General features: G+C 39.3%; 1 protein-coding gene and 1 long non-coding RNA gene across 2 annotated transcripts in view; both read left to right on the top strand.

Annotated features, from left to right (window-relative positions):
• Positions 1-2,271, top strand: part of LOC146809049 (uncharacterized) — a 106,191-nt gene extending 103,920 nt beyond the window's left edge. The window contains exons 2-3 of the long non-coding RNA XR_014965519.1: positions 2,083-2,129; positions 2,226-2,271. This is a non-coding gene — a long non-coding RNA (uncharacterized LOC146809049). The remainder of the gene's footprint in view (positions 1-2,082; positions 2,130-2,225) is intronic.
• Positions 2,272-8,805: 6,534 nt separating this feature from the next.
• On the top strand, positions 8,806-18,295 carry LOC146809048 (uncharacterized). The gene is made up of 3 exons (XM_085614820.1): positions 8,806-8,896; positions 16,767-17,090; positions 17,925-18,295. The coding sequence occupies exons 1-3, from the start codon at positions 8,806-8,808 to the stop codon at positions 18,293-18,295; spliced, it is 786 nt and encodes a 261-aa protein (XP_085470946.1).
• The last annotated feature ends 3,869 nt before the right edge of the window (positions 18,296-22,164 follow it).

The raw sequence follows: 22,164 nt of genomic DNA, 5'->3' as shown, positions 1-22,164 counted from the left end.
TACCCACTTTGTGTTGCTTTGCATGGTTTAGAAACTACAAAGTAATGCAAGGCAGGTTTGCCTTGCTTTACTTTGAGTTGGGGATGAGTTACCTGGGTGCAGCATGGGCGTTACCATGCATTCACCTATGTGTTCTGATGCAAACTCCTATTTACAAATACTTGTAAAGCTGGGTTTCCAACAAAGGCTTAACAAGGAGAAATATCTTTATTTCTCCTTGTAAGTTCTTTTTTCTAGGTGTATTGCACCCGAAGCATAGATAGGGCCTGATTCACTAAGTCAAACATATACTTTTGTGTAAGTTTACAATTGTTTGCTATTCACAAAGTGATTTCCTAGTAGTATCTTTACGAGTGCAGAGTTTCCGCACATAAGAAGACCTATTTTTATGTGTGGAGACTTGAGGATAGCAAACAACTGTAAACTTATACTAAAGTGTATGTTACCTATGTAAATCAAGCTCACAAAAAAAGGAATCTGCCTCTAAGGATTTTTTTTGTGCAAGAAGAAATGCCTTGCTGCACACAATCAATCCTGCTCATAATGCAGGTATCCTTGCAACATGGCACCCAGCACACAGTGCACCCGTGCTGGGCGGGAGCAGCAATGCTCCAACTCTTTTTAAATTTGGAGCATTTTGGCTCTCTCCCTTTCACACAATGCAGTTCCTTTGCTGTGTTGTGTTGTGTTGTGTGAAATATTAGTAAATTGGACTGTGGAATCTGTATATATACAAATCAAAGCTCAGTCTATTAAGCTGTCTCTTACAATTAACTAGTGTTCTTCTCTGTTTCTCAAAATGTAAGGTGTTTGTTTTGGTTGAGATAGGTATTGTGGGTCTGATTCACAAACATCACTTTGTAGTAAGTTTTGTAATCCTTTCTTATTTTGTAAAAGAATGAGCGCTGGTGCCCAAAGCACTGCTCAGAAGCCCGCAGCAGTGCTATTAATTGTCAGTGTGCTGAATATCAAACATGTGCAATTTTCAATCCACTTTATGCCTCATTAATCCACTACCAGACATTCCTTACACATTTGTCTCACTTGCAGATTCCTTCTTCCTCCTTTTGTGATGGGTTTTCCATCTGTGTCTTCCTCCTGCTTTCTCCCTTGTGTGTTTTTCCTTCTTTTGCGCTCAGGAAATGTCAGATCAGAAAAAATATGTGGGGGTCCCCAAAAATGAGTGCCCGTTGCCCCCACCAGGGACCACTTGTTCAATGTTGGCACTGTTTGTAGTACTACAGTAGTACTTCAAAACTTACTACAAATTACTATTCATAAACAGCACTTTTGCAGTAACTTATACATTTGAGTAGGTTTATGACTTTTTGATATTCACAAACTGCACTTTTGTAGTAGACATTGAAACCAACTGACACTTTTTCAGTTGCCCACTAGATTAAATCTTGTGATGCCACAAAAATCACTGTAACAAATTGAGCCCCAATTCACATGTGTGCCAAAATCTGAGAGTAGGTAGAGGTGATTCAATCTGAAGTTGTTTTGGGAGAAAATCTAATCATTTGCTTCAGTATTTCCATATAAAGAAAATAACACAATATAAGACTCAGCCCTAGACAAGAGAGATCAGTTTTCTCAAGCTTCTCAGTATTAGCCTATTTCTGAATTTGGCTGTTACTGGTCAGTTTTTGGCATACATTGTTTCCTAAAGGTTTGAGCAAGGGCTTCCTGTTCATAGGAGATGTGATATGATCATTTCCACCTGCTAGTTTCAACTATACTAACAACAACACAATCTGTTCTAAGTGAGGCCAAAATATTATTCTGTAGGGACCTGGACAAACAATGGATGCTTAAGTCATTTTCTGTTATTTGTATAAAATGTCTATATGAGTGAAATTAAGTTCTCTACCTATGGCCAGATTTAGAGTCCAGCCGACAGGCTACTCCATCATAAATGTATTGGGTATCATATCCGCTGCCACTGGATATAATGCACTTGTAATAAGGTGGATGGGATATCTGTCACGTTTGTGAATGAGTGACCTATCCTTCAAATTTTAAATCAGGCCCCTAGTTTGCACTCTGTGTATAATTTTTCCAATTCTTCTATTTCTGTAGCCCTTGAAGTCATCAATGTATCTTCCCCCACTTCGTTGGATGTCATGGTAAGAGATGTGATTCTTATACCCATTTCCTACCCTTCATATATAGCTCTTCCTGTCAACTCCTGTAGTAAAGGTGTGTCCACCCTTCTCTCTTAGGCTCTAAACGTTATTGCTCCAGAGATAAACACCTACAAAGTCCGGCAACAGATATTCTATCTTGGCTTTCCACTGTTGGGCTAACAGACAGTGGCAACTACACATTAAAGGTGTAAATAACATATATAGTAACTACACAAGTTGCTTCCCAATGGAAGGTTTATGGTGAGTGTCCTATGACGGACAGAATTAGTTAAAAATTCATATTTTACAAGATTGTGAAGAGCGAGCATGTGAAGACACTCATTTTCCCAATACCTGTATTCAAATGCTTATTTTTTGCCTTTCCCAAACTTCTTACCTTTATTTACCATGCCCTAATATACTACCTCCATTGTTTAAGCAAGACATTGTCTCATCTCAGATTGCATTCTGGTAGCACTCTAACCCAGTCAGCTATACTATTGTATTAACTTCACAATTTACCACCATCACTACTCCTTCCTCTCTTTAAAGAAAATCCTCATCAGTATCACTAATCCTACCCTATTATTATGCCAAGATTGAACTCAATTTCCTCCTTCAAGCATCATGCTTGCTGACTCCCACAACATGGCTTTGTCTAAATACTGCACCGCTGAGTTTAATTAAGTCAATGAGTTTGCCACATCCTACCTTGCAAAAACCGTGCCCTACATACAGTTTATTAACTTCCCCAAAGCTGTGGTAACACAATATTTATGTGATTCTTCCTGCTACATTTGCTCCCAGGAATACCAGTCCCATGGACTAAATTAAGATGCCCTCTTACTAGCCCTTCAGAAGAGGCCACAAGATCTAGGATCCTACTGAAAGGCTTTTGATCTCTTCACTACCAACATATTCAGAAGAAACATGGCTGCTATTTCCTCTAATGGCCCTATTACAAGAAATCCAGTCTTTCTGAACGAAAATAGGTGGTAAAACTACACCTGTTTTTTCCAATAGTGGGTGTACCAGTAATACAGAGTCCCTGTTTTATTGGGTGATCCAGAGTTGCTCACCTATGGTGCACTAGGTAATGGGAATGACAAGCAAATATCTGTGTTATTGCACCATCTTCCGCATATAAACTCATATTTCCTTCTTTTAAAGAATGATAAAATCCTTTCGGTATGGCATGGAGTATTTGTTCCTGATAAGAAATGCGATATTACCATCAGTAATACTGAGTCCAATAATACTTCACCACTTTTGATTCCCAATGATGTCAGATACCACAATTACTGAACAGTGAGTGGCATACCTGTTATAACTGACCTGGCAGGAGTGATGAACAATGCATGTCCTTCCACATCCCCTGATGCTTAACCAAGCGCGTTGTACACATCACTCATTCTGGAGGAACACAAAGGGAAATGGGACAGAATTAGGAGTGGCCCGTGCAGGTAAAAGCAGGGGGGTGGGGGGAACTTGACAGACGATGACGAGTGGAAATAAAATAAATACATTTTCCCTCATCATCGTCTGTCGAGTTGCCCCCAACCCCGCCCTACCGCTCTTACCTGCATGGGCCACTCCTGGACAAAATAAGAAAATAGTCAACCGCTGACTGTATAACAGTTTTCTTGTATCACCCTTCAGGCTCGTCTGTCACCTGCTTCAGTGTGCCTGAACAGTAAAATGAACAACCTAGAACATATATATATATATATATATATATATTTAAAAGCCTTTACAGCTTGTGATTTACAGTTTCAATCTTTAACATTGTCCCTCCCACTCTAGACTCAATATACCAGTTAATTCACACGACAAATACTTTAAAACATTAGTGCTTTCTGTTTCTGATTGTTTCTTCACTATAATTAAACTAGTCTCTGGATTTGGCACATGCTGTGTGGTTTCCATAATGTCTCTCTCTGGTTAGTGCAGATTGCGTGATTCACCAAATATTAATTAAGTACCTTGTAAATAATCGTATCTTGCATTTGTTCCAACAAGTTTTTTTACGTTTTGATTCCTTTGTTTCAAATTCCTGACTTGCATGTGCACAGGAAGAAGGTACAATAAATGTGCACATGAAGAAGGTACAATAAATGTACTTAGCTTTCTCTTGTCTCTTTTATCTCTTGCACATCTTCGAGAACTCTCTCCAGGAAGTGCAAGGTCCTCAAAGGAAGAAGATTCCCTGGATGCGCAGGTAAACTGGGTTAGTAGAAGAAACAAGGATGATGTATTTTCTGGAACTCTGATTGCTTAGCAAGGGGTGTATTCCAAGGAAGTGGTATTTATACCCTCCTGACATCAAAGATGGCTGCCACCATCACAAGGCTGTTTTCAGAACCTTCTGGCATGTTCCAGAACATTTTGGTTTGTTCCGGATGGATTGGCATGTGCTGTCAAAGTGTATTTACTATGTTGTTCCAGAATCTTCTGCTTTGTTCCATAACCTTCTGGATTGTTCCAGATATATTGAAATGTGCATTCAAAGTCTGTTTATAAGTGATTGTTTCCTTTTACCAACAGTCTTCAATTCTGTTTGTTTGTTACTGTTGTATTACATTTTAACACTTGTGACTTCCCCCTGCCTTCAAAGCTTTGGGAACCATCTTTTTGCATCTCCTGAAATGTACCCAAAAAGAACAAACCCATGGGATGTTCTGTGAAACATCTGACTCTGTAAACTGTGGGACCATGACAGATGATATCACAAGCAGGAGACCCCAGTGAGAATATCAGTCCACATGTAAATAGAGAAGATATTTGTTGTACTGTGTGTCTTGTGCTATAATGCTCCCTTTTGTCACAGATTATGGTAAAATGTGTACACATCTCTCCACCCTTTCTGTATTGTAGGTCCACATTTCTTGGTAAAATGCTAAAATATTAATGTAAATACAGTTCCCACAAGCTATTCACTGCTTGCTGCATAATGTATGCTCATCGTTCACCCTCCTCACTTTCCACCATTATGTTTCTAGTCTCTAATGAACATACCTCTAATTATCTGCTTTAGTCTCACCTTGTTTTCTACATTTTCCAATTATTTATTCTAATATTATCTGACCATTTCTTAATAGCCATTGGAAAGAGCTATTACTGTCTCTTACACCATCAGACGCCATCAAAGGATACAATTATTTCCACCTGCTAGTTTCAACTTTCCTAACATCTACACAATCTGTTCTAAGTGAGGCCTCATTATTCTGTATGGAACTGGACATACAATGAATGCTTAAGTCATGTTCTGTTATTTGTATAAAATGTGTTCATTAATGAAATAAAGTTCTTTACCTAGGGCCTGATTTAGAGTTCAGCACTCGGGCTACTCCGTCAAAAACATGATGGGTATCATGTCCATCACATTACAAGATCCACTAAATGTAATGCACTTGTAATACAGCGGATGAGATATCCGTCACGTTTCGGACGGAGTAACCCGCCTGCCAAATTCTAAATCAGGCCCCTAGTTTGCACTCCTTGTATCATTTTTGCAATTCTTCTATTTTTGTAGCCATTGAAGTCATCAATGTATCTGCCCCTACTTCGTTGGATTTCATGGTGGGGCATGTGATCTTCATATCCATTTTCTACCCTACCAATGTCTACCCTTCCTGTCATCTTCTGGAGAAAAGGTGTGTTTACTCTCATCGCTTGAGCTCTGACCATTACTGCTCCACAGTTAAACAAGCACCTACAGCTACCGGCCACAGATATTCTATTCTGGCTCTATCAACATTTCAAATGTATGGCTAACACACTATGGCAACTACACGTTGATGGTGCAAGGGTTCCAGCTGGTAGATTCTAGCGGGGAAATGCAAGGTATTGTTAAGAACATACATTTACCAGTTTATGTTCAATGGCTTGATTATGTTTGTCCTAAACAAAACATATTATATTGCTGTAGATGCACAACGACACTAGAACAATGAGGGAATCTGCAGTATGGAGAACTGAGGCAGTCATCTTGAAGAGACATTGTAATTTTCTCCATTTCCCCTTTACCCTGGGTGCTGTTCTCGGCTGGAGTTATATTTGTTTCTTAGGTGGTTGCAGGGCTCGGTGGTGTAGGGAAACAGCTTTTCATTTGAAATGTGAACAGTTCATTTCTCCGATCCCCCATGCAGTCGTTTTGGTGTCACTGAGTTCATTAAACTATTCTTTGTTTTCATAAAGTAGAGCGGGATTCTTGTTGTATTTTTGACTTTTTAACTGTTTTGGTACTTTCAAATGCTTTATACATTTTTGCAAGTTAAGTCCTGTCTTCTCTGTGCCATAGCTACCAAGTGTTTAGCTCAGGTTTGAAATACTGAAACCTTTACTAGACCTGACAAAAATAATGAATTATTACTTGTGGTGAACTGCCATCCTTACCAACTAATAATCCACTTTCTGACAGATGGTGACACCAACCACTGATTCACAGTGTCAAACACGAGTTCTCTACCTGGATCCAGAGGGGTTGTTGACAAGACTGTGCAAACATAAGAAGAACTTCAAAAAGCAGAAGTTGTGTAAGAAGCACAAAAAGCAGGAGCAGCGCAAACTGTGCAAGGTGCAGTGGCAAATGAAAATCATGATGCAGCAACTGTCATAAATGGGTCCGAAGACGAAAGCTGGCTCCAGAACAGTCTTACTGTGAATGTGAGAGGGAGAAGGAAAGCTCCAAAAGAAAGCCACAGACATAAAACAGTTGAAGAAGAGTGAAGCAGGTTTAAGTGGTAGTCAGAACAAACAGTGATTAGAAAATCCACAAGAGTGAGAGTGCCAAACAAGAAGTATACAGTATCTGAATGGACCTATCTGCCAGGATTCAGCCAGAGCAGAGAGACATTGACGTGAAAGAATATTGCTTTATTTGTGAAGAACTGTGAACTTATTGTGAAACTTGTTTGGAGAATATTAACAATGAATAAATCCTGATGGAGAACTGAGCAATTCATTTTTTTGAGTTTAATAAAAAATTCAATAGTGCATACACTATTTTTCTAAGTTAGAGTCTGATTCCTTATTTTGAAAAACACTGATTTTGTAACTTCGGTGCACAGTAGAAGATAGTAAATTTCCTATGGACATTTCTTGAACTGAAACTCTTCACAATGGCATTGACATTTTGAAATTCTGAAGGTTTGTTTGTGATTGGATTTTGCACCATATTTAGTCATTTAAAATTTTGATTTTTAGTAGATATTTTTTAGAAGCAGTAATGGCCGAAATTGAAAAAGCAGTTCTCTAGTCTTAATGATACATTCTATAATATTTTTGCTGATTAGCTCAGTAGGTATTCTGGTCAGTCTTTGCACTTCTGTTTGATATGCATCACCTAAGTCTGAAAATGAATTGTATACTGATAGTAATTGATCTAGAAAAAAAAAGTTTGATTATAATGTGCCTATTAATGATGACAAAGAAAATATGTATATGCTAGCTTGTTACATTAATTTTTCTTGAATGATACAAATTGTTTTGTGTGCATATATTTGCCAATTTGGGTTGCATGGATGGAAACCTACAATCAACACTTGTTTTTATATGCTGTCCTGCTGTATATTAATGTTGATTCTTTGTGATCAAGCCTTTCTTGATGCAAATGATTTAGATATAGATCTTAGATTAGAGAAATGACCTAATAAGATGGACTTAGGCTCTGTTGCACAACATCTAAGAATTGTTAAACCTATTAGCATTACTAACATGGCTGTTGAGAAGAGTGTCTGTTAGTTGAGTGGTGTAAAACTGAATTTCATCAGCAAATTTAATGAGAAAAGTGTGAAAATTAGTAGGAATTAGACTGAAGCTAAAGACATTGAGTTGCAAGAAGAGGCTAAAGAGAGATATAGACATTCAAAGATGCATTCTAGACTTAGAATTGAACAAGAGAGAAAAGGAATTGTGTGTACGATGCACGAGAAATGTGATAGTCTAGGGTCATGCTTGGTGAGAGTAAATGTAGTAATTATGATCATAAGTTTAATTGCAGTTATTGTACAGAAGCATCTGAAAATGTATTGAGATTCAATGGTACTCTGACATCAGAGTTGTCCAAAAAGTGCAACTCAACATCACTGAAGTGGCCAGATGCATTACGATTCGCCTTAATATGTATGAGAAGTTCTCCTAGAATGGCAACATATCTCTTCAATCAAGAGATATCCATGGGGTGAGTAATATGAATTCTTAATTTTCACTGCTGCTGTGCTTGTATAAATATTTCTGATGATCTTGTCTTGGACTACTGCAAAGGCTTGTTTGATGTGGTATGTTTTATCTCTCTCCAGATGAAATCGAAAACACCATTGATAAAGAGCATGGACCACATCAAGTCATCCTCATGACAACTACTGCAGTAAAGTGTACAGCCTTGCCACAGTGGATCCATACATCTCACACGGAGAAAGTGAAGACTGCAGTTGAAGAGGTGATGACACCAATGACTAGGTCAAAGTGTCAAGCTCGAATTCGCTACTTGCACAAAAAACAGAGGTTGCTGTGTAAGAAGGAGATGAAGCGTGCAAAGCAGAAGAAGTACAAACTTTGCAAACTCAAACAGAAGAAAGTAAAAGTAAAAAAAGAACAGGAGCAAGTCAAACTGTCCCAGTTGAAGATAGCACAGATTGAGCAAAGAGTGAATACAAAAATGCAGCAACTGTCATAAATGGGTCCTAACATTAAAGCTGTAATTGTGAGAGGGGGGAAGTGCCAAAAAAAAGCCACAGACATAAAACAGTTGAAGAAACAGAACAAAAGTGAGTGAAAGAGTCAGAACAAACAGTGATCAGAAGATGCCCAAGAGTGAGAGTGCCAAACAAGAACTGTACAGTGCCTGTATTATCGGTCCGGGATTCAGCTAGAGCAGAGCGACATTGACTATTGGTTTTTTTTTGAGCAACCACTGTGAACTTGTTATGAAAAGAGATTACTGAAAACCAATGATAAATAAATCCTGATGAAGAATCGAGCAATTAATTTATTATTTTTTTTAATTTGCAAAAGTGCATACACTATTTTCCTTAGTTAAAGTCTGACTTCTTATTTTGAAGATGATTAATCCTGGACCTTAGGTATTCAGACGAAGATAGTACGTTTCCTATGGCCATTTATTGAATGAACCCTGTTAAAAATTACATTGACATTATGAAGTTCTCACGTTTTTTTAGATTGATTTTTGCATCATATTATGGAGCTTAGATTTTAATAGAATGTTTCATGGACGAAATTAAAAAGAGCTGGATTAGTGTGAAAGATATTTATTATAGTATTTTTGATGATTATCTTAGTAGGAATTCTGGAGAGTCTTCACTATTTAGGAGGATATTCTTCATCTAAGTCTAAAAGTGAATCATATAATGGTACTAATAATTTTAGGAATAAAAGGTTTGATTATAATGTGCCTATTTATGATTTTAAAAAAATGTCTATGCTAGTTTGTTAAATTAATATTTAACAATAATGAATGTGCAAAACTGCTTTGTTTGCATGTATTTGCCTGTTTCTGTTGCAGAGATGATGACCTACAATCAACTTTCATATGCTTTGTCATGTGGCATATCAGAGTTGATTAATTGTGATTAAGACTTTCTAGATGTAAATAATGTAGATGCAGACCTTCTGTTAGAGAAATTACCTAATATTGTGGAATTAATTTCTGCTGCAGAACATCCAAGAATCATTAGTGTTACAAACATGGCTTTTGAAAAGAGTTTGTGTAAGTTGAGTGGTGTGGAACTGAATTTTATGACAAAATGTAATGACAGGAGTGAAAATTAATATGCATTTGGAATAAGCAAAAGAGGTTGAGTTTCACGAAGAGGCTGACAAGAGATTTAGATGTTGAAAGCTGCATCCTACATGTATAATTGAACAAGAGAGAAAAGGAATCGTGTGCATGATGCATGAGAGGTCTGATAGTCTGGGGTCATATGAAATGGTTAGAGAGAGTGAATGTATTAATAATTTAGTAGTTGATTATGAATTTTTGAAGGGCCACAGACATATTTATCGCGGCATTAATTATGTGTGTGATAACATTTCTTTTTTTTACCCTACCATAAATTTGGGTGTGTAGCTGCTATATTGCTCTAATGTTTCCTCTGGTGTGCCATGCAACTGAAATGAGGGAAAATTGACTCAAAGGAGTGAAACATATTTTTGTACAATTGCTTGTGCATATATTTGGTATTTTGATTCCTATGTTTGGTGTTGCCATGAATGATGATGAGATTCTAAAGTTGTAGACTTTGGATAATTGAATTGCAACTAACACTACTGGACCATTAACCAAAATTAACACATACATTATTGCTTTGTGTGCCATGGTTGTGCAGAACAGACTAGCTTTAGACATTCTTCTTGCAAAAAAAGCCAGTGTGTGCTGTGTGTTGAAATTGATCCAATAGAGTGCTTATATGCTTTATAACAGCAGGCTTTGTAATAGCAGGCTTGTTAAAAAATATATTGTTAATATTACTATTGTTTTACATGATGCAAAACTCTTGAAGAAATAGGTATGAGGGAAACTGTTGGTTTATGGTTTGGTAATGTGGGTGGTGGAATGGTTGAGAAAGGTCCAACCACCACTAATTATAATCATATTGTGTGTTATAGGTTTAAAACTTATTGTTAGGTTTTTTGGACTAATGTGCTATAGAAAGGAGTTAAATTGTGGACCTAAGAAAGAAGATGTGACAACTGGTACGAAAAAGAATTGGGAAGAGTATAAAATGGAGGACATCAAAGCAAAGCTCTGTCGAATTATGAGAGTCGGAGAATTCAAAACGGAAAAAGCAGCAAGTGAACTGGGAGATGGATTTGTAGTGTGCTTTTGTGATGTTGATTATCACCAAAGGGATAGATTCTGGACAGGTTCCACAATTATTAGACCTCCACTTTTAATTCATATAAAAGAGTCACAAATGAAATCTTTTAACTGTGTTTAATATAATGAAAATGTTAATCTTGACATTAGTAGGCTTTGGCCTACTTGTGTTTTCAGATTGCGCATTTCAAGTACGTGCGGGGCGCAGCCTTAGAACGTTAGGTTGGTTTCTCTTTCTCTAACTGGTCACTGAGGAGCCTTAAATATGAGCTTCAATGTTTGATTAATATATGAAATTCAATATTATGGCCCTGTCCACAGTATAACACTTTTAAAATGTATTAATGTTTGCTCATTTTGTTCCTGATGTTCCTGGAGAGGATGGATTTACAATTGTATACAGAATTGAAGGCTACTTTATTCGGCTGAATGTAGATACTGTTTATACTTTCAATGTGTCATTGTTTCTGTTGTAGAGCATAACACAAAAAGATCAATTGATGTACAGAATGCAGAACAATGTCATACATTCACCCCAGTACAGAGATCTGGGCCTAAATCCATAGTTTTTTGCTCACCATGCCATTCCAGTTTGAACCCAGCCATATGCAAATCAGTCTTGACCCTGTGCCTGATGGGAACAGTCCAGCCCGAACTGCCAGGCCAGGTCCTCCCTGGACTGGAAACAAGCATCCTAGGACCGGTTTCAGGGTTTCACCACTCATCAGCCAGAATAGCTTGACTCCAGTGGCATGGAGAGCACGGTACCCACATCTGGGTATACCTGTCACACTCTTGGTGACAAATGCAAAAAGAACAATTGATGGCCAGAATGTGAGACAATATTATACATAACATACGTTCACCCCAGTATGGGGATCTGGGCCTAAATCCATTGTTTTTTTGCTCACCATGCCATTTCAGTTTGAACCAAGCCATATGCAAATCAGTCTTGACCCTGTGCCTCATGGGAACAGTTCAGCCCGAACTGCCAAATGATGGATGTAACCCAGATCCTTGTGACTGGGGGTGAATGTTTGCATTGTCCAGCATTCCGTCCATCAAATGTTTCTTTTGCGTAGAGCATAACACAGCATAATTCAGTAGAGTAGAGTAAAAGTCATATTGCCATGTGATGTGATTTCTGTTTTACCTTTGGATAGCTCAATGTAACTTTCTATGTCAGACCTCCGTGACTATAAAACTCACCATTTGGGAAATGAGCCAGTTCTTCCTCTGGACCTCTTAGAGAGCAGACCCTACACTAGCATGTTTTCATTCTTAACTTAGAATATTGCTTGAGATCCTTAAACCTACTGAGCAGTCCTTAAAACAAATTCTCTTCATATCTTGTTTAACTTGAGCTCGGCTGTAGATGGTGCTGGCTTGTGGTTTAGCTTAGGGCTCATTTTCCATTACCAAATAATATTTCATATTTGTTTGCATTTTGAATCGATTGACTAACCATTACCTTTTCCCTACTGCATTTTTTCTTACATTTTAATAAACCATCATTATTTGTACTTTGACCCTTGTCTCGTGTATATTTTTCTTTGTTGAGTTTCCTATTTAATTTCTCTGCCTTTAAATTAATTTTGTTTAGGGCTCCTATGTTTTAGGACTCATATATAGCCCGATTCATCAATCAGACCTTTTGATGTAAAGAGCGCGACAACCATGGTGCTTCTGCAAATGGGCATCCCATGTGCCCACTGGGACAGTGTAACCTATTATATTTAATTTGTAGCCCACTGTGCAGCTAAAAACATGATACTGACCTTGGACAGCAAGGTATTGAAAGGTGGATAAGCTGTTTGAAGCACTGTTCTTCCTTTCACAGGTGGCAACATTATGGGATGGAATCATCACCCCCACAGGGTGAATCAGTGAGTAACTGCACCCACCTGCAGATGGATGACTGAGGCATTCCCAGTACCCCCATCTCTCCCTCAGAAAAGGGACCCTCAGGGCGCACTGATTATGTGGCTCACAATCAGTGTGCCCCCTCTGTCTCTACACCTGCATCTATAATAAGGTACAGGGACAGAGGTAAAGGGTTCCCTCATTTGGATGTGGCCATGCTCTATGCAAATGAGGGAATGCACCCTTGCTATGACCAGCCCACATTTAGCATTCAGAGCAAACTCTATTATACAAAGGGCTTTATAAGTGTCTGCAACCCTTTCTGTATTATTAAAGTGCCCTGAGGGGAAAAAACTGGTGCATACACCCTTTTTTGCCCCGCGACACTTTCCATATTATGGCCCCTAGTCCACATTAATCCTTAGTGTGTGACCCTTATGATTGTAGAGTGGTTTGGAGAACCTCAAAACCCAGAGAAGGACATAATCCTACATGTGTGTCCTGAATATTTTCCCTTACAGCATGGTGCAGATTTGGGGGCTAATTTATGACCCCTTGCGCCAGTTTTGCGCCTCCGTTGCATCACTTTTAGAGATGCAGAGGTGGCGAAATAATGTGCCATGTTGCACCATATTTACAAAATGACGCATCTAGGCAGATGCGTCACTTTGTAAGCCCCTGCGCTACATTATACCTGTGTCAGGTATAATGAATGCAGGGTGGGCGTTCCCCCGCAAGAAAGGGTCATAGGAGTGGCGCAGGTAAATCTATGAGATTTCGCTGCGCCACTTCTAGGATGCCAATGCCTCACAACCTTACGCCTGCCTCATGGCAGGCGTAAGGGTGACGTAGGCAGGCCCTTTCACATGGGGCTTGCCCCATTTGAAAGAAAGATTGCTGTAGTTGCATCAGGCTTCTGACACAAATCCAGCAGTGCGCCACTTTTTGCGCCGACAGATATGTCAGTTATACTGACATATCCGTCCTTCCTTGCGACATGATGTGTCATTGGTGTCGCAAGGAGGGCGCACTGAGAAGTGGCACATCGCTGCTTACACGCAGCGATGCGCCACTTCCGTAAATGAGGCCCTTGGAGTTTAGATTGGATATTATTCTAATAAGTATGTCCCTCATGTTTGTTTTAGTGAGGCAGTGTATGGCATATCAACAAGCAGAGGGAAGCGAGATTGTGACCTAATCAAGAAGAGCTTCAGATTTATATTCAGGTAGGAGGCAAACTTCCTAGCAGGTTGCAAACCAGGAATAGGCCTTGGACACTGCAGAGATGGCGGGATTTTTGCTATGGGCATCAAAGTTGTTTTTTTGTCAGAAACTTTTTGAATAGTAAGTTTCTAAGAATTTCAAACATTATAAGGGAAGGGCTACCACCCACCTCAAAGAATAATCAGACCTTTTGTAAGGGTGAACTCTTACAGTCATTAACTTAACCTGAGCCCAACCCCATGATAGTTATGGGATAGAGCAGGCAAGCTTAACTTGGGTCAATGTGTAAAGTATTTATGTAGCACCAAAACAGTAGTAAAGACAAAATGAAAAACAATTTAAAAAAAACAAACCAAATTAGAAAAATAGATTAAAATGTAATATGATACTCAAATTACAAAACCCCAAGGGGAACCAGAGATATGAATTTTAAAAGTAGAGATTGTCCAAGAAAAAGTGAAGCAAAAATGTTAGTCAGTGGTAGACTGGGACCAAGGTGCAATTTCAGGCAGACCTCAACGGATCCTGATTCAGAGACACCTAGTGGACTAGTCCTAGTGAACGACTGGATGTCAGAAAGTTTGACAAAGTTTCTAAGTCCCACTGGTTCGAAGGAACAGTTTTTAAAAGTTCCCAAACTTTCTTTTAGAAAGCCACTGGAGTACACTTCTAATGCCCCCAATAAGTCAGGGGATGCACTTTGAGACTCACCGGGTGTCAGATAGAGGCCAACAGCAGGGTTCAGTCCAGGTACAGTCGTCACTGGTCAGCTGGGTGCTTCCAGGAAAAGTCCTCTTGTAGCTGCTTGTTGTCTTCTTATAGCCATACAGAAAGTGAGAAAATAGACCCTTGCAGTCCAAAAGCAGTGTCCTTCAACAACCAGACTGGGTATACACAAGAATCGTATTGGCATTCTGTTCTCTCCCTTTCAAAAGTGCCCCAAGTGTTGCATGTGGTTCAACAGCCCGTACAAGCAGGATTTGGCACTGTGCTGTCAAAAGGAGGCCAACACCCCCACCCATGACATTCTGTTGAGCTTAGAGCAGTCATCTCTTTCCATTCAGGTGAGCCTATTCTTTGCTCGTGGCGGCATTTCACACCTTTTCAAGGCTTGAGCACAAGCTGGGAGCTGACAGAAGCTTATGCTAATTAGCCTTAGGAGAGTTCAGTTTGGAAAGGGAGAATTTCTAAAACGTACTTCTCCTTAGTATTTATAAAAAATCTGATTTCACTATTGAATTGGATTTTAAAAACTATTTCAAATAGTTGTTGAATTATTTTTCTAGGTGGTTCCTTTTTCAAGTTAGTATTTTTAGTATTTTAATCTGCACTCTGGTTCTCTATGTAGGACAGCTAGGCGTGCCACAAAGAAATTAACTTTTTGCGCCTTATCTCTATAAGGACTTGGTAATATTAATTTTCTACATACCCCATTTTTAAATACCATGCACTCTATCTTGTGAACTATAGGAAATGTAAAGCGGTGACACTTTTATATATAAAAGAGAGGTTTTTAGCTCTAAAAAGGGTTATTGTGAAAAGTCACGCTGCAGGGTTAACACTGCAGCAGTCAGGCTACACAGGATAGACCTGAAGCCATGTTTACTTTGCAACTGAAGTGGATGGCACAATAAGAGCTGTTGTTCACTAGTAGCATTTAACATCTAGGCCCTGTGTACCTCTTTCTACACCATATACTAGGGACATTTAGTCGAGTTAAATATACGAGTTTTGAATAGGACAATTCAACCATGTTTAAAGGGGAGCTCACAGGCACTTTACTACTGGTTATCATGGGTAAAGTGCACAGAGGGCCTGATTACGATGTCAGTCGGAGAGCCTCCAACCTAGAGTCGGATTTCCCTTGACCATGTCAGAACCCATCGTAATCGGTCGGTCGGAAACAATTTCGACCGACTGATTACGACGCAGGGGAACTGTTTGGTCATTCCAAATTGGTTCCGACCAGCATTCAGGGAATCCTAGTTGGTCGAAGCTGATTCATACAGCTTTACGGACAGCGCTTCCGACCGACCGATTACGATGTCGGATTCCGACAGCCTTTCCGGCTTTTTTTTTTCAGTTTGTCCAACCCGAAAAGGCTGTCAGAAACTGACTTCAGGGGACCCTAGCATGCCCCCATTCATACTGAGTCCTCCGGTTTGGGGTCGAGGGGGTACCCAAGGGACCCCCCTGTAAAACATGGTGAAAAGAAGGTGGGGGAGCAGATCATAGCTGTCAGCGCGTTCCAGATTTGTGAGACACAGATAGAGAAGTCACCGAAAATGTGTCCTTTTTTTTAAACTTTGCAAATGTCAGAGAAGTCAGGGACGTTTGTGATGTGAGTACTGCAAATGTACCTCTTCTTTAGGAGTGAATTCCTAGTATCCAAATTTTATGACAGCAGTTCTACAATGGCCTCTTCACATGGTTTACGCTCAAGATGTCTCCTGCCATGCCAGCAAGAACAGTTTCAAGGGAAAAACATATACGGGGTGACAAAGCTTAAATTGGGTGGACTTCCCTCTGCTGGTGTTGCAGATGTACCTCCTGAGCCACACGAGTGGCTGGAAGGTTCTCTTACTGCTTTCTTAACCTTCTGATCTCATTTAATGTCTTTCACTTCTTGCATGCCATACTTTCTCTTTACATGCTATGTCATTTATTTTTCCATTTGTTTTGTTTGTAACCATAGCATCTTTCTGTTTCCACAGCATTTAACATCATCAACATTTCCGCCCCCAGCACGCTGAGCCGCTTGAAAGATTATGTGATCTCTATACCGATCGCATACACTTTCACCACTCTGATCCCAACCATCATCTGGAAATTGAACTCAACCACTCTGGTGAGTTGGGTGGTCAACTCTACAAATCCACAAATCAATGACCTCTACAAAGACCGACTAAAGATATTCTACCCAGGCTATATCAATATTTCCAGCGCTGTGTTGACAGATAGTGGCAACTACACAGTAACAGTGAAAGGACCACTTGATCAGATTCTGGCAGAAGCAACAATCCAAGTGAATATTCAGGGTGAGTTCTGTGCAGAGTGGATGAGTACACTCTAGTTGATTTGCAGCCAAAATAGTCTTAAAAGCTTCATTTAACAAAACAGTCCATCCAAGAGGGTTGAAAAAGTAATTTGATAGGGCCACCAAGGAGAGAGAGAGTAGCTACACTGACAAGTCCACAAGTAGGGGTAGGTTTAACATGCCTGCCTCTAATTTTAAAATTCATCTTTTTCAAGAACTTGAATAATATGTGCTATTATTATTGCCCACATCAATGGTATCAATCTATTTTATCAAACTCAGAACAGTGAGTCAGCCATACCTAGATTAAAGCCTGTGGTCAGCAGGTACCCAGGCAGGAACTCTCTCCCACATGCTGTGTCTAATGTCACCAATCTCATGTATTTTTTATACCCATTGCACTTTGTCTATGTGAAGCTTTGTGTAATAAGCGGTTGGCACTTAATGTTGCTCTTCCAAAACACATGTATTTGACCAGTTCTCTGAGGACAGGGCAAGGTTTTCAAGTTTCACAGTCATTAGGTGGTGAATATTTCTTTCTTGGCTCTTTTGTTTGATATTCAGACTAACCAATGTCACTGCTCCTATTGCCTTCACTCCCAAGGTCTTCTAAGTGACTTACACACATGGGTGAGTAGAATAAACAGGATCTTTTACCTTATTTTTTCACATAAGTTTGACTGCTCACTTATCTGTTACTCCCTCATGGTCTTATATTTGCAAAACAATGTATTTCAATGTTTCTTATACTTTGCTCTTTCATATAACTATCCTACTCTCTGTGCCATTGACTCAACTGTGCAAACCTACAACACCTTGTTTTCTATAATTACAGACAAAATCACCATATTCTCCCCTACTGTTGTCGAAACTACAGTTGGTGGCTTGATTTCCCTGCCTATCACATACACTCCACCCTTGCAAACACCAGTCATCACTTGGACCCAGGGTAATATAACAGCTGTCACATGGGACAAAGACAATGACGTTCTGCAGATTGATGACTCCTACAAAGGACGACTAGAAGTCTATGGTGCTGGGTCCATTAACATTTCCAATGCTGGACTTTTGGATTCGGGCATCTATACTGTGAGCGTGGAAGGAGTGGATTCAGGTCAAGTGACAAGAAGCATCAATGTCACTGTTAAAGGCAAGTTAGCGTCTACATATTTACTCTCAATTAAGATAACTGTTCAACCGAGGTAAAAAAGCAAGTTTTCTATTATTACAATATATCGAGCCATCTGTGGTAGAGTTTTGGTACCCCCTGGAGGCATCAGTTTGGTTTTTTATGACCTAAATGCATTTATTATTATTTCAACCTAATTAGCATACAATACCAATTTCTAACAATAATTTTTATATCTAATGATGGTATTCATATGATTAGCAATTTCATTGAGCCCATCGTGCTGGCATTTTCTTGTATGTTGTTCAGGTGTAGTCATGTACTTTAAATGAAGAAAAAGAAAATAAATACAACTATCAACAATTGCTCCAGCCCACCAGGAAAATTCCCAGTTGAAAATACAGACAGTCCGGGGCAGGGTGTGGGTCTATGTCTCTTTGGTCCTATCCTGTTCCTTATTTATTTTTGGGTTTGGACAATCTCCGTATGTGTGGGTGTTGTGTTTCTAGCTTCATATCAAATGTGGCTAGTACTCATAAGATATATGTTTCTTTCTAAGGTCTCTTTTTTCTTCACTGTGTAATGTGTGCTTTCACTCATAGCCCATCTTTGTCAGCAGTGGTGGGGCTTTTTCTGATCGCCGGGACATAGCTATGGTTCTTTTTCCTAGCAGGTTTTCTTTGGTTTAGGAGTTGTTGTGACAGAATATCGAGGACAAAAGTATTATGTGACAAGAATATCAAGAAGATACATGCACATAGGCATGGATAGATGTTCTATTCTTAAGTCCACAACTATGCACCTTGAAAATACATTCATATATATATATATGTATGTATGTATATTACCTACTGGCGGTCGCCAGTAGGTAGATATAGTTAGGACCCTGTTTCCATAGGAAATCCGCAACATTCTATTTGGAATAACTTTGGCGCCGGTCGACGAATCCTCGCGAAATTTTCAAAATAGGTGGGGCGCTACGCTCCGCTCCTACCCTGAAAGTCTCGGGGGGATTCGTCAAGCAGGGGCCGAGAAAAAAGGGGGGTCCCAAAACGCGTTTTCCCCATGCATTTTTCCGTAGGACCTTTAGACACAGCTACAGCCCGAACGGCTGAACAGAATTACTTGAAATTTGGCAGAGAGGTAGCCATAAGGTCAAGGAAGTGCCTTTTGCAGGTCTGGTGTAAATCTGTTCAGTATTTCCTGAGAAAATAGCATTTAAAAGCATATATATATGTGGGCGGAGCCTAACCACACATCTCATCCTGAGATCTGATTGGCTGTCAGCACTTCATCCAAGAAGTGTTGGCAGCCATCTTGGGACCAATATACATGATAGCACCTCATTAAAAAGCATTGCAGTTAATAGAAGGTTTTAAGACTTTAGTTACATTATAAATCATTTGTTGATGGTACCATACTCATTTTAGGAATTGTGGTATGTTCTAAGGTGATTTCACCATGTGAAAAAGCCTTCTGCTGGGATATCATGATTGAGAGAAAAATATTTTCTCATGCTTTTAAAACAGAGGTTTGGAAGGTGATCTATAGGCTAAACTGAGAGCTTATTTTCTGTAAATTCACATTATCTTTCTCAGTCATGTGAGAATGAAGTCTGACATTCTCAGTAAAACATGTACATCCAACAAGGGCAGAGACTGTCAGTTGATTCCTTTGTGTTCTACTGCAGCTTCCCAGAGTGTTCCAACGAACTACTAGAGCGCTAACAGTCCTACTTATGATAAACGTATGGCACACCTGAAGCCATCTTGCTTGGATTAAAGTGGTAACTCTTAAAACATTTAATTTAAAAAGGAACAAAATGAGGGGGTTCATTTTTCCATAAAAAGTATGATTAGTGCTGCAGAAAGAAAAATTAGGGCACATTTTGAGTGACTTCTCAAATCCTCTTCTATTTCATTAAAAAATTCTGACATGCAGACTGAAACATGCACTTTCAATACCAGCAGCAGTTTTCCCTGGTGAGCAGTAGCTTTACTACAGTGATCTAATGAGCAAAAAGAGTGCTAACATTCTGAATTTATGGCAAATGTGTGACACATCTGAATGCCTTCTTGATGGAATCAAAGTAAAAAACTGAAAGTATTTCCTACTGAGGAGACTGCAGTAAATGAGGAAATTAGGAAACTTCATAACAAATAAGTCTCCCAAGATGGCCACCAGAGACAAAAGAGCCCAAATGTAGCCCAAATATCACCCAGATGTAGCCCAAGTATAGCCCAATGACAGAATGTCCCAGAATGTTCTTAAAAACAACTAGAGCGCTTACTGTCTTCATTATGACAAAAGTAAGGCACACCTGAAGCCATCTTGATTGGAATAAACTGGTAACACTTAAAACATTTAATTTAAAAAGGAACACAATGAGGAGGTTCATTTTGCCATAGAAATTATGATTAATGCTGAAGAAAGAAAATGAGGGCACATTTTGAGTGACTTCTCAAATCCTCTTCTATTTCATTAAAAAATTCTGACATGCAGACTGAAACATGCACTTTTAATACCAGGAGCAGACTTCCATGGTGCAGTAGTTTTACTACAGTGATCTAATGAGCAACTAGAGTGCTAACATTCAGAATTTATGGCAAATGTGTGACATATCTGAATACCTTCATGATGGAATCAAAGTAAAAAACTGAAAGCATTTCCTACTGAGGAGACTGCAGTACATGAGGAAATTAGGAAACTTCATAACAAATAAATCTCCCAAGATGGCCACCGGAGACAAAAGAGCCCAAATGTAGCCCAAAATCACCCAGATGTAGCCCAAATATAGCCCAATGACAGAAGTGTGCAAAACACTTATTATTTTGTGTTTTTGCAGTGTTATATAGTGCAGACTTGTCAGGTATTGGAGTGCTTTACATGAGCATTGGTTACATCACACAAGAACAAATTCATTTTGGTTGTAGACATGGGGAGACTAAGTGATTTGACCAGAATCACAGAATGTCGAGCTGAAGCAGAAACTTCAACCTGGTTCCCCAGTTGCAAAGTCTGCAGTTCTGGAAGTAACACCACATCCTCTCCCCTAAGTGCAACATTTAATCAAGTGGTCAACTGGATAAAAAAACATAAAGATAACAAATAATTTAAAAGTGCTTTGTCGCTATTTGAAAACTCAGAAAATATGTCCTTATTTTAGTCTTTTAGAGCACTAACCATAATTTTGATGCCAATAAGACCCTCTCATATATGTAATTTCTAAAGGAAATGCTCTAGGTATTACAGTTTTGATTACATCAAGATGATGTCAGGCGTTCCACACTTTTGTAATAAATATAGAATGTTAGCAATCTAGTTGTTCATTAGGATACTGTTGAGAGGCAGAGGCCAGGGGCACGGACTCTGAAAATTGAAGGCAGGTAGGAGGGTGCAAAGGCAACAATTTAACCACACTGAGCAGGCAGGAAGGGCCGTGGAAGCACAACAGACTATGGAGGGCAGTGGAAAGGGGGGCAGGGGCAACAAACCAACAATACAGGACTTGCAAGAGAGGCTGTTGGAGGGAAGATCTATTACGGGTCAAGGAAGCTAGGGGCGGTCCCCAGATCCCCGGGAGCCACCACAGAACTGAGCAGGAGAGTGAGTCAGGGACAAAAGGGGCACCTTAATTTGAGCCGGGGTGCCTAGGAACGCTTGCTCCAAAAATGAAGAAAACAGACATATGAGACATGGAATTGGAGGCAGAATACAATGGCAGTTTAATGAGAAGATGCAACTTCAAAGAAACCGCAGAATAGAGACATAAAGTACAAAATACAGAATCCAGATAATCATACAGCTGTCATAATATTCTCTGTATCTCAATTAATGTACTGACAGAGAGAGAGAGAAAACACATCTATAAATGCATCATGAGAAACAAGTTACACCAAGGAAAATGTTACCTAGGAACACTCACGTTTACTCTTAGAGCAAGCAT

This window comes from Triturus cristatus, chromosome 7 (genome assembly GCF_964204655.1).
Source record: "Triturus cristatus chromosome 7, aTriCri1.1, whole genome shotgun sequence".
Taxonomy (NCBI): Eukaryota; Metazoa; Chordata; class Amphibia; order Caudata; family Salamandridae; genus Triturus; species Triturus cristatus.
Note: the sequence above shows the minus strand (reverse complement) of the source record. Positions and strands in the feature narration are given on the sequence as shown.

Coding starts and splice junctions, on each gene's coding strand:
- LOC146809048 (XM_085614820.1), top strand. CDS start 8,806: ATGGGTCCTAACATTAAAGCTGTAATTGTGAGAGGGGGGAAGTGCCAA. Junction 8,897..16,766: donor GTTGAAGAAACAGAACAAAA/GTGAGTGAAAGA, acceptor CTGTTTCCACAG/CATTTAACATCATCAACATT. Junction 17,091..17,924: donor AATCCAAGTGAATATTCAGG/GTGAGTTCTGTG, acceptor CTATAATTACAG/ACAAAATCACCATATTCTCC.